The sequence below is a fragment of the Drosophila eugracilis genome, unplaced genomic scaffold (assembly GCF_018153835.1).
Source record: "Drosophila eugracilis isolate 14026-0451.02 unplaced genomic scaffold, ASM1815383v1 contig_90, whole genome shotgun sequence".
NCBI classification, from domain to species: domain Eukaryota; kingdom Metazoa; phylum Arthropoda; class Insecta; order Diptera; family Drosophilidae; genus Drosophila; species Drosophila eugracilis.
The window spans coordinates 4450005-4463247 of NW_024573812.1; the positions used below are offsets into that span (position 1 = coordinate 4450005).

The window sequence follows — 13243 nt, forward strand, 5'->3', positions numbered from 1 at the left end:
AAAACGACAAACAAAACAGAAAAAAAAAAAAACAGTAACAGAATTATAAAAACGTTCAATTAGCCGAGGTAGTAAGTCATTACAGTGCCAACGCTCGTGGCGAAAAGAGCGAGTGAAAAACTTCACAAGAAGAAAGTTTTCCATCGGCTGTGCGTGGAAAATTCAACCCATAAGACTAAACCCTAAGCACCCGCAGCGGCAGTTCATCAAAAGTGAGTGGTAAATCTAGAGTTTAAGTCGATAGAATTTCGCTGTGCTGTCCACTTTACTTCGCTCTTCCCTTTGTTTTTGTCTGTTAATTCGCTGAGATCCAGTTAATTGGCCTCCACTGCAAAAAAAAGGAGAGTAAAGAGTAAAAAGTGTAAATATCTTATTAAAAACAGATAACTTAAAACAGCTGATTTGTATTTTTAAAAAGTTGTTTTTCCTGTGCCCGCGTTTTTTCTGCTGCTTTCGGTGTGAGGTGAGTGAGTTTCTGATTAAAACCGCACAACCAATTAAATCCATAAACAAATTTAAAAATATGTTTTAAAACCTCTCTGTATCGAATTAAAATGTTAAACAAAGGGGCAATAAAATATATGTAAATAAAAAACGAGTTAAGCAGAACAAAAGGTACGGTTTCTTATTGTCAAGGAACTCGATCGAAGTGAATGATTTACGATTACGAATTAAGCACATATTTTGTGTAACCATAACATTCACTTCCACTGCGCAGACAAGTGGTTGGGTGATTAATGAGATTACAAAACACCCTATTTACTTTCGTTTCGAATCCCAATTCGATAGCCAAACTCAAGTGCAAAAATGCGCACCGATAAGCAGATAAGTCCGGCCAAGAGACATGCCCCTTGAGAACGCACAAGTCCACTGATCCAAACAGTTTCCCACTGCTCGAGAACAGTGAAAACAATGTTAAGATTGTGATAATAACAGTTGCACTGAAAGAAAATAATGTATGTACTTGATTAATGCAAAATGCAGAATGTGAAGTTTGGTCTTCCATCACTTGTTAATATTTGATAGCCTTCTTTTGATTACCACTGGCATAGTAATACATATCTAAAAATATTAGGAATTAGTCAAAGTTATTAAAAAAAATGTAGTAAAATACATTAAAAAGAGAATATCATATCCAACCTTAGATAGCTAGTTTTTCCCAGGTGTACAGCCAGTCGGCCGCATCGAATGTGAATGTGAGTTGAGGTTGAGTCGCGGGCCTGAACTTGAACTTGAAAAGCTGAATGCAAACACTAGCTACAGCCAGTGGAAATGAAATTGAAAATTGAATTGGAACTGGAAATGGTTTAGAAAATGTTGCCAACAATTGGAACAAATAGTGAATGGCATTAAAATAAATTAAGAGTAAAACCCATCCCTCTCCACTTAAAATGCCAATCTACTACGTTCGTTGGGTGGAAAATTTGCCATTGCCTTGTCACGGATCCATCGTATAAACGACGAATACTGGTTTATGGACCAGCGATAATGTCCAATTATGATATAATTAAGGCAATATGATGCCAGTCGTTTCGGGGTTCCTTTATGGCGGCATCTTTCAGTCAGCCGAAGAAAGGCTGAATGAAGTGTAATTAGCACGTGTTTCGTGGCCAAAAGGAAGTAGTATCTCGTTTCGAGTCCGGAGTTCGTATTACCGTACAATCTATGAGAGGTGCCACCCTCCCCCACTCGACGAGTGCTCTTAGATAAGCGTTTTTGATTTACGGTCGTAGTATAGCCTCATGGCAACCTGTTCGAGAAGAAGAACTCGAACGGCAATCTGTCAATAAATCTGTCTGACTGGGAATTTATGAGCACTCGGGTTATTATTATTTTTTTTCTTGGTTTTGGCCAGGAAAAGTATTCTATTGGCCAATTCGAACTTTGGCAGCTTCTCTCTCAGTGCTAAAGCGACTTATCTTGCCCAAATTTCCGCCACTTGAGCACATTTTTAGCGCCTCTGTTTGGTTTTGAATCCGATTAAGAGGCATTAGCGATTGCGATTAGATTCATATATTTTTTATTTGGTCCCTACATACGGCATTAAATATGGCCCTCTATAAATTCTGGGCTTTTATTATTATTTAGTAATGCACTTTTAATGCCGACAAAATGCAGTTATAAACCATAGACAACTGACAGTTGCGACGCAATCAACAATTAGCAATAAACAATTGCAATTTATACTTATGGCCATTATTTATGGAGAGTTGGAGATCCCTTGGCTCCCTTAGGGGACTTTTTCACAATTTATGCATGAGTGGATGTTAATTTCACAATTATTAAGTTAATTTCAATCTATTATATAATACCTAGTTAGTATTTATAACTCAGATCCGTGCCAGGAGTAGGGCAACCATCGCTGGCGACTGCTTTTAGCGATCTGCGGTCGTTTAGCGGCCGTAAAATGCAAAATCACTCTATCCAAGTTTGATAGCCCGAATGTTTAACGAAATGTCAGATTGCTAATTGTTTAAATTGATCAATATTTGTGACAGAAATGCGGCAAAGGAAACTCGAGATCTGCGCTACTCTACCGAGTGATCTTATTAAGTAATCACAGAAATCACGTTTCTATTTTTGATCACCGGCTAATAAAGAGATAAAGCCAAGCAAACACTGAATATTTCTGCAGTGCAACGGGGCTCATTAATTACACAACGAGCTTATTTATAAATCTACTTGAAAGTAATAAAGTTTATAATGCAAATAAAATGTAAATATATCATGACATTGTATTCAAATAAAATGTTCAAAATGTTAGAACTTATACTGGTTTATCGAATACAACTATTTCTAAGAATTTGAGCTTATCTTATGGAGATTTAAAGGCATTTCGAGTGTAATTAGTGAGGTGACCACTTGACATGTTTATTGTGATTTTTTTGTTTGCCGAACTTGCCGACTTTGGCATTCAAATAACAGACCAATTTAAGGCATTGTGTGGGCTCAATTTCTAAGAAATCTGCGCAAACACATCAACAGGTTGCCCCAACGACTTATGAAACTTTCCAAAAACGTTTTATTTTTCTCTTTCTCTGCTCTTATGGGCTTGCTCTGACGTGCAAACAATTCGAACGACAATTGAAATTCGGCTCACACAGAAACTCAAGTACGCAACTGGGTTTTTGTTCGGGGCTTTTAATTTTAAATATATGTAGAATCAAAGCCCTGTTATAATCAATTTACCTGGAAATCTTGCCAGGCAAAACAACGTAACCAGTTTCGTGAAAAGAAAAACATTGTTTTGATTTTCGGTAGTATTTGCGGGCAACCAAAAAATAAAAAACAAACAAATATTACATCACCAGGGTGCCCCGAAAAATTGTCAATGTATGAGTGGTTAAACTTCGAATGAGATAAGTAGATAGCTGTAAGGTTAATTACATTGCCAATGTGAGATATAAATGCAAATATTAAACTAGCCTTGCAATGCCTTTTATAACATATTAAACGTAAAGCCAACCAAGGTCTCCTCACAGAACTGGCTAAGAAATCACAGTGCCAAACTGTACCCCAGTTCATTTTGAGCTTATGGATATGGTTATATGAGAGATAAATATATATATTTTATATTTGTCAATTCACTGTGTCAAATATTTGATCGCCAGTCACTGTTAACTGGGAAAACGTGCGTAGGGAGACTGACTCGTGAGATCTCGAAAATCAAATGTCAAACTCGACGGGATGACGATGGACATTTTCACGTTTGTCTAACCAATTGATGCCGATAGCCTGCTAAATTTATCAAACTAATTTATTTACCGCTCTCTGCTTTCAGATTAACAGCTTGATCTGCCGATCTGTGATCAGCCAGCCACCCAGCCAGCTAGCCAGCCAGAAAAGTAAAGAAACTGCTGGAGAGGCGGAAAGGGACTATCCATACATCCATACATCCCCCAAAGAGTCAACAGTGTCAACAAGCCCGGCAAAACGGCGAATAAATCGTGCAAACAGCAGACGTCTGACGACGACTTGGAACCTGAATCGGGGCTTATTTAAAGGCCCACAAAACGCTGTCTGTCAATCAGAACAAATCCAACTGCCGACGGCAGTAGATCGCGAGTGAAGTAATCTGAAAGTTCCAGCTGAAGATCCTCTTGAAGATCCCCAGCAGCACAAGATCATTGTGCAAATAATCATAATAAATACCATATAGGTGGTGGGATGAAATTCCCCGACAAAAGTTAAACCGCAAATACTCCATAAACAACATTGCCTACACCCCCGCAAAAGTTTGTTTTTTCTGCATTGTATGCAGTATTGTGATATTTAAACGCGCCACCTGCAGCGTCGTCGTAATCAATTTGTTTTAACACTCTGTGTTTAACTTAAACAAAGCCCTTAAACTTACAAAGCCTGCACTCGTAAAACAACAATTAGCAAGATGTCCGCGTCAAAGGAGGCCATTTGTGGGAGCACCGAAAAGGATCTGGAGAAGCCAGCATTGGGTGAGTTTGCCTTACTACATTTTACAGAAGAAAAGCGTGCCAAAGTAGCACTATAAAATGGTGTAATGTTTACTAATTATAACAGAGATAATTCACAATTCTCATTACACTTATGACTGAGATAAAGCCCAATTGTGATTGCACTTTTTGTTTGCCAATTATCAAGGGACTGATAGGGATGTGACAAAAACATCATAAATACAAAAGCTAATAAGATAATTAAAATATAAATATAAAAGGGGGTGAGTTAATAACCTTGTATCTTATTTAATTCTCCTAAATTATCTTGGGAAAATATCTTTATTCCATTGAGAATATTAAAGTTAGTAATACAACAAAGTAGTAGTGGGAAGTACTTATTGCTAACACCAGTAATTAACTTCTTGAACTTAAGCTCATAAGATTCAGCCTTAGGAAGTAATTTAAATCTCGAATTAATGATCAGTGATCTTAGTAATATGCCTATATACGCCTTAGCTTTCTTTTCTTCGAACAATTACCCGCTGGGCTTGTAATCCATCTGATGCATAGCCTCAGTCTATGATTTCAGATGCCGGGTAATTGCCCCATTTATTGCAAACGACAATTCACTCGGATATGTGTCCCAATCGCTGAGCCATATAATTTATTTATTTATTACTTGCTCGAAATACTAAGCAAATTAGCAGAACAGAACCTAAAGCTGAAAAAAAACGTGTGCACACGTACTCGACCGGCTATTTGGCAATCGTTAAACTCAAAAATTACACTTCAAGTCGATTGAATGGGCCTCTCATTGCTTCTCCGGGAATCCACTTGATTTAAATAAACGAAATCCGCCCGAAAATGGACGAGAAGGTTGCCGGTAAACGGAAGTTATTTGTTATGCAACAAAAATGAGGAGAAAAATAAAATCCATTATTAACAAGAGTCGCCAATGCGTGAGCCAAATTCACAATTAACGTGTGACACAGAGTTTGAGTTTGGCAAGCGGGAAAAGTTTTTCATGTTTGTGGATGACAAATAATTGTTATGAATTAAGAAGTGTATTTTTATTTGAAAGAATATAAAAGAAAATTTAATTTTAAATGGAAATTATGAAACTAAAATTGAAGTTTAGCATTTCGTGGCTTTAAGGTTTATAGTTTTAGCCATATAGTTATTCTTTAGCACTAACTGCACTCTTTAGCAGCCTTTTTAGTTAAGCTTAAATTATTTCTTTGAAATTTCATTTTTATTTTAGTTGCTGTTAATACAGTTGAGTCAACATCTTGCCTAATTTGCCTATTATTGTGCCATTAGCGGGCAGACCAAGTGGTTTGTTTACGCTGTCTTTGCTTCCTTATTATAAATTGTACACAGAAGTCATCTGCTCGACACTTGACACAGTTTGTTTGAGTTCCCGGATTGCCATTTTCGTGGCCAAATAGCTTGGTATCAACTGACAAAAACCGGTTACCGGCAAAGGCCCGAAAATGGCCAACAAAACATAGCCATAAATCGCAACAAATTCCAAATACTGTACGTGTTTATAACTGTGCAAATGAACTCTGTCAGAACTCGTTTTACCCCCGCAAGATTAGCGGTTAAGGTCAGTTGGGGAAATGCATTCGCCTTGAGATTCCGATGAGAACTTTTCACTTTTTTTTTTTTTGTGCTTTCATTAGCGATTACAGATTACAGAGCTATGTTAGCTTTTCGTGTCGACAATTTCGAAATGAGAGCGATTTTCAGTCTGGCCAATTGCCAAGTTTTTTCGTTTTGCCTCAAGTCGATGGCTTTTTGGCCCTGATATTGACACTAGAATTGGTGGCCCCTTTGGATTTGTCATTTTGCAACATGTCATCGGTTAATTGGTTGAAACGGTGAATATATTATCTATACAATTTCCCAGGCAACGCCCCCGCAGTTTGGAATCATATGTGAGAGGTGGGTGTCTCATCATAAAAAATAACCCCCCAGTAATTTAACAATAGGAAGGCAGGGTATGAAAGCCACGATGCGCTCGACTGGAGGCCCCATATCCGTTCTATATTTCCATGGGATATATCTGATATGTATATATATCTACACGCATATAGTATTGTTGACGTCTAGAGGCACTGGCGTAATCCGATTTGCGGGCCATCTCAGCTCAACTTGCTAAATTGAAAAATTGCTCTTTACAAAGTAGGTTTAAATTTTAATGGGAGCAAGTGAGATGGCAGACAAAATAAACTTTTCAATTTGGACAGTTGAAATTCCTTTTATATTTTTTTTAAGATCGTGACTTTTGCGACGTTTTCTCAGAATAGTATTTACATTTTTTATTTATTTCCACTTTTTTTTTTCTACAGTGAGTGGCATTCCAATTAGTCATCTCATCTCTTAAGTGTGCTTGTTACTATTTTTGTAGATTACAATTACCACGAAAATAGACGAGACATTCATTCAGCGAATGTTATCTGCGGGTTTACCTGCAAAAAGGGAAACCAAAATAGAAATTACAGAGCAATTAACCCAATGCCATAGATGTGAATCGGATTTATCTGATGAAGTTGGGCAAATAATCTACGACCGACTTCAGTCTGACCTTCTGCGAAAACAAAGCTACCTCTTTTATAGCCGCAAATATTTGCACTACTCTTTGACACCTTTCAAGATATTCAATACCGGGAAACCTCAAATGCGACAAGTACTCGTTGTTTATGTTTAAATTGAGTTGAAAGACAAATAAACGTCAATTGTTCTTTATTATGGCGAGTTGCTATGGCAAATCGGGGATTATTATACAGCCAGAATTCCCCAGAATGTTTTCACAAATTTCTTCATTAAATTACAAGTTAAATATTTAAAAAAGAATGCTTAAAATCCATAGAAAAACCCTTTTAAAGTCGTTACTTATTTTACTTACGTAACATTTGAACATTACGTTACGCAGCAAAGCTCACCCCAAAAGCATGCAATGAAAACGTAAGGAAAGCTTGTAGACCTCATGTAGATTATATGTAAAATAGTTAACTCTTTCAAATGCCCATATAAGCAATTATCAATATATTATTATATTCCATCTTGTTGCCAAACTAAAATAGATCGCAATAGTTGGCAGACAAAATGAAAAATCACTTAATTGCTTTGGGCGCGCACAACTGTACCGCTGCCTAGCCATAAAGTATTCCATTAGGGGATTTGCCAAAAATACACCCTACATACACTTAAATAATTAGAATATGGTATGCATCAAACTAGACACTGTGAATGGCTTCTCTTTTTATTTGTCACGAGAGTCCGACAGACACGCTCAATGTCAGCTAACCACAATTAACACAAAAGGAACCATAATTAAAAGGCAGGAAAGTGAAAGGGGACTTAACTAAGTTCTTTGGCGAAATCTCGAATATATGAATTCTTAGACTTGTTGAGTGTATTTAGCTATTAAAGTTGAGAAATCTTATAATTAATGTTTAATATACATTATTAAAAACATTTTATATTAATACAAGAATTTGTGTTTATTATATAGCACTGTAAAGTTATGGTCTTACAACCATCTTGTCTTGCAATCCAAAACGATATCCACTTCTACATAGAAGCTCACTCACTAGTCGTTGTGATCGCATTGAATTGGCAATTTGAACTTGTGAGCAGAGACAGGCGACAAACACGTGTCTGTCTCAGCCGGCGGCGGCTTTTCAGAGCGAGCTCGACATCCACTCCTATATATAAACAATCACTTGTGCGAGTCAAGCGTGACTGTAGCTATTTTTACAGTTTCAACTTTGGTCTCGCTCTGCGGTTTGTTGAAATAATAAATAATGATAAAATCAAAAGAATAATGGAAATGGTATGCGGTTTTGTTCTATCTTTCGGCCCATGTCAAATTTAGCAACAACTTGTCAAAACGATTAAAATAGAGTATATATTTTGGCGTGACCAGTAATTACACAGAAATAATTTATATACATTGTGCACCTTGTGGGGGCGCCTCCATTTAAGGGCGACGCATTTCTATGACTTCATCCTGGGTCTTTAGGCATATTTACATATGAATGTCTCATTTACTATTCCTATGAGTGGCTAGGAAAGCTCAAAGAAACGTTGAACTAAAAAAGCTGATCATTGAGTTTTCTTTCTTTCGTAGTATGCACAAATATATTAGTTTTTTCTAATAAATGACCTCAAAACACGTAAAAGAAAGCCGAAAACTTACTTAGTATTTTCCCCAATACTCAAAAGAGTCCACTGATGTTACCATAATCACTTAGCTGTGCATATTTTAGTCAGCGCGTGTACCTCGTCTTCCATGTGCCGAAAGTCACGAGATGAGAATGTGTACCAGCACCATTGCTTACGTCCATCCGATATAATTAGACATATATACTATGTATAGGTGGCTGGTGCGATTTCTTTGACTTTGGGTCCCACTGAGTTCACTCTATCAATTGACATCAATCGTCCGCTACGAAATGATGCATTTTTCAGGGTAGAATTTTCCATCGCCTCACTTAATTAGTCGAAATCTGAACACTAAAACTGATGTAATCAACAAGCGGCGGCGGAGAGAGCGACGCCGGCGCAGAGCCATAGCCGTATGTACATTCGCATAACCGTACACACTCATTCTATATCCGAATCCGAACCCAATAGCCGCAGATATACTCATACACCGTACCCACAGAAGTTTATAAATGAAGGCGACGCAACAGTTGGCGCTCAGTAGAAAAATCTAAAAGCAACAAGCGAGAGCGGAACATTACCGAGTCAGTAGTTGACCGTTCAACGTCGGTGGCAGAACACATTGGGTCTCAGACAATTTTCCGATAGTTTTTCCTTAAACAAGCCTTCGAGTTACCCAGCCCGCGATATGTTACGGTCTTTAGCCGGCCAAGTCGACAGATAGACAATGAAATGGTTTAAGCGTGTGCGCAAAAAGTCTTGAACTCGAGAAGAAAAACCGAACTAGAAAAATTCGAATTTAAGTTACGTTAAGGGTTGTAACGAACACCATGCCCTTTCGACGCAGCAGTCTAAATCATCGCCATCGCGATGGTCATGTTTTGGTGTGGAATCAGAGGAACCTCCACGAGTCTTTGGAGCAACAGCCGCAGAGTAAGCTAAGCTGAAAATTGCAGATAATAGAAGATAGAGAAATAGTTTTTCCCTAAATCACAAATATTATTGACCACACTAACTAGTTGTTCTTATTTTTCCTAAACCATTCCCCTTCATTAACATTTTTTCCTAATGGCCACCCTGCGTATGCGTAATAATAGGCGAAGCATATTGTTGTTAGGCACAGTGCGTTCGTTCCCCTTTTAAACACACATCCCAACCCCGGCCGACCGGCTTTTTCCCCTTGGACTGATTTCTCGTGATATACACGTGCTTTGCCTCATCGTCAGATTGCTGCCAACGAAAGCAAAAGCAAGTGATTGTGCAACACGAGACGTTGGTGGAAATTGCCGGGGAAACCAGAGAAAAAAAAACGAGCAAATCGCGCGATTTAATGCTGCGTGAGCAAAAATAAACGGCGAGCGAATAACAATATTTTTAAAATTAAATTCGATTCAGCAATTTGGCGGTTTTGGGCCATTGTTTATGTCAAAATTTTTGTTTTTCCCGAAAAATAGCGAAGTAAATTCCAATGAATCTTTCGGGTTATTGAACACAAAAAGCTTATCGTGCTCGTTTTTTGATTCAGTGGTCAAAGTTCATTAGTTTTGAAAGTAAATTGCCTTAATTACTTCTGCTTAGCTAGCTAGCCTTGAGCTTTCTATGCGTCACCTTCTAATTAAACCATAAATACCCAAGCCCAGGCCCAAAGCCTAGAAAGTAAAACACAACTGTACGGCAAATTAGGAATTCTGGGTAACATCACGTGTTTCATGGCCGTGAAAATTACTGGAAATGCCGACGATTCACGTTTGACAAATGACACAAACGGCAGTAAAACTGAAATTACAGTCACTCAAGCACCCCAGCGTAAACAATTGCTTTCATCGTCATAACAAAAAGCGATCTCCTAATATGACTTCGGGGCCATAAAATCAAATAAATAAAGGGAGGGGTTTAAATTACCTCAAACAAATGTGAAATTCAAGAGAAAATTCAGTTGGGTTTCCAATAGGAAAGAAATAATCAATGTTAAACCGAAATAATAAATGAAATTTGAGAAAATTATTATCTAGGGTCTGCAATCTCAAATGATTCATTAAGCAAGCTTGCCGAGAACCTTATCACGATTACGAGCAATGAACCTTGAGCTAAGCAAACCCCAGAAAAGATTATATATTCATATCTCGCTTGTAACCCCGATATATTTGGGTTATTTCTGCGTTTCCGAATTATATATGTATAATTTGCCAGCTAACATTTATAGTTGTTGACAAGACTTCCGCTTGCCTTCGATGAATTATTTTATGCATGCTTATGGCTAAGTGACGCATTCACTGATTTAGCAAGATAAATCACATTCTCAGAGCGATATATTTTGGTTTTCTAAGCTCTCTCTCTTGGTATTTTTATTTTACTAATTTTCTTTTGAATTTCTTTTGAATTTTTCTAGGATGCTTTGCCACCCGGTACTTTGTGACCTTCATGCTTTTCCTGGGCATGGCCAATGCGTATGTGATGCGCACCAACATGTCGGTGGCCATTGTGGCCATGGTAAATCACACGGCTATCAAGACCGGTGAAGAGGAGTATGATGATGAGTGTGGAGATCGGGATATACCCATTGTAAGTTAACTATAACATTAATCTTTTTATGTTCATTTATTGATGTTTTATTCCCCCTTTAAAGGATGATTCCCAGGATGGCGAGTTCGCCTGGAGTTCAGCTCTGCAGGGCTATATCCTGTCATCCTTCTTCTATGGCTATGTGATCACTCAGATACCCTTTGGCATATTGGCCAAGAAATATGGTTCCCTTCGCTTCCTGGGCTATGGCATGCTGATCAACTCAGTGTTTGCTTTCCTAGTCCCGGTGGCTGCTCGTGGAGGTGGTGTTTGGGGTCTGTGTGCGGTGCGTTTTATCCAGGGTCTGGGTGAGGGTCCAATTGTGCCCTGCACCCACGCCATGTTGGCCAAATGGATCCCACCCAACGAGAGATCACGAATGGGTGCTGCTGTCTATGCTGGTGCTCAATTTGGAACCATCATCTCGATGCCACTCTCCGGGTTGCTGGCTGAATACGGTTTCGATGGTGGCTGGCCATCGATCTTCTATGTGTTTGGAATTGTTGGAACCGTTTGGTCCATCGCCTTCCTGATCTTTGTATACGAGGATCCCTCTTCCCATCCCACTATTGATGAGCGCGAGAAGAAGTACATCAATGATGCCCTCTGGGGATCCGATGTGGTCAAGGTGGGTTCTTGATTTTTCTGGGATATGAAAGAAGTTTATTAATTAATTTCTTATTTCTTAGAGCCCTCCAATTCCGTTCAAGGCCATCATTAAGTCGCTGCCCTTCTACGCCATTCTGTTCGCCCACATGGGTCACAACTACGGCTATGAGACTCTGATGACCGAGCTGCCCACCTATATGAAGCAGGTGCTCCGCTTCTCCCTGAAGTCCAATGGTCTGCTCAGCTCCCTGCCCTACTTGGCTATGTGGCTCTTCTCCATGTTCATCTCAGTGGTTGCCGATTGGATGATCAGCTCAAAGAGATTCTCGCATACGGCCACCAGGAAACTTATCAACAGTATTGGTCAATATGGTCCTGGAATCGCTCTGATTGCCGCTTCTTACACGGGCTGCGATCGTGCTTTGACTTTGGCCATTCTCACCATTGGAGTGGGCCTGAACGGAGGTATCTACTCCGGCTTTAAGATCAACCACTTGGACCTCACCCCGCGTTTCGCCGGCTTTTTAATGTCCATCACGAATTGCTCGGCCAATTTGGCTGGTCTGCTAGCGCCCATTGCAGCGGGTCACCTCATCTCTGATCCCAGCAAGGTGAGTTTGTGAAGCTTTTTTTTTGAGATTTACTACAACTTTATACTGCAATCTTATATATTTAAAAACTTTTCTATCAATTTACTTATGTAACTATTTTCTATTCCAGCCCATGATGGGTCAGTGGCAGATCGTGTTCTTCATCGCTGCCTTTGTGTACATCATCTGTGGTACATTCTACAACATCTTCGGATCCGGTGAACGTCAGTTCTGGGACAATCCCGAGGATGATGAGCAGAAGCCTGCTCTTCAAACGACCAGCACCACCACCCCACAAAGGCTAAGCAATGGCAGCACGCCGCCAGCGGCCATCTCCAGCTCTTAAGACTCCAAAAAAAAAGAAGGCCGTAGTATTAGCCGTAGTCGTGCGTCATTACCATTAACCCGTACACTATACGAAATACGTAGTTTAGTTCTCGTTTTAGTTATCTATTCATTAAGCCAAATGTTGTTAATATTGATAGTTAGCCTTTGATCTATTCCTATATCTGCATAAACACCGCTAAAGAAAAAAGACAATTAGCTTCCAATTGTAAATAAATTGGGGAATCCAAAACGAAAACCACACCAAATCGAGCACAAATCGTCAAGTTTAGTTAGGGAAAAATCGAGGTCTACCATTGCAAATGTGTAGTTTTCTTATCTTATTGTGATAGCGACAGAGTTTAGTTCTCTCACTAATTTGTTTTGAAATTAAATAATCCGCTCAAGCGAAGATTGTTAAGCAAGCCACCAAATGTATGAAAACCATTAAAAACTACTAGTTTAAGGAACAACCAATATATGAGTATTTATGGGATTCGGGAAGGGGGTTCTTCATCCCTTCATCACTTAAGACATACCTCTGAAGACTGAATTCACGGGACTAACTGTCCC

General features: G+C 38.9%; 1 protein-coding gene across 2 annotated transcripts; it reads left to right on the forward strand.

Annotated features, from left to right (window-relative positions):
* The first annotated feature begins 33 nt into the window (after positions 1-33).
* On the forward strand, positions 34-13147 carry LOC108112883 (putative inorganic phosphate cotransporter). Of its 2 annotated transcripts, XM_017223229.2 has the most exons (6): positions 34-212; positions 3782-4451; positions 10975-11147; positions 11212-11775; positions 11837-12367; positions 12477-13147. In XM_017223229.2, exons 2-6 carry the CDS (start codon positions 4388-4390, stop codon positions 12690-12692), a joined length of 1548 nt encoding a protein of 515 aa, XP_017078718.1. In that variant the 5' UTR covers positions 34-212; positions 3782-4387; the 3' UTR covers positions 12693-13147. The 2 variants fall into 2 exon arrangements, with proteins under 2 accessions (XP_017078718.1, XP_017078717.1); XM_017223228.2 differs by lacking the exons at positions 34-212; positions 3782-4451 and adding an exon at positions 9127-9518.
* Positions 13148-13243: the final 96 nt, after the last annotated feature.

Coding starts and splice junctions, on each gene's coding strand:
- LOC108112883 (XM_017223228.2), top strand. CDS start 9,416: ATGCCCTTTCGACGCAGCAGTCTAAATCATCGCCATCGCGATGGTCAT. Junction 9,519..10,974: donor TTTGGAGCAACAGCCGCAGA/GTAAGCTAAGCT, acceptor GAATTTTTCTAG/GATGCTTTGCCACCCGGTAC. Junction 11,148..11,211: donor GAGATCGGGATATACCCATT/GTAAGTTAACTA, acceptor CCCCCTTTAAAG/GATGATTCCCAGGATGGCGA.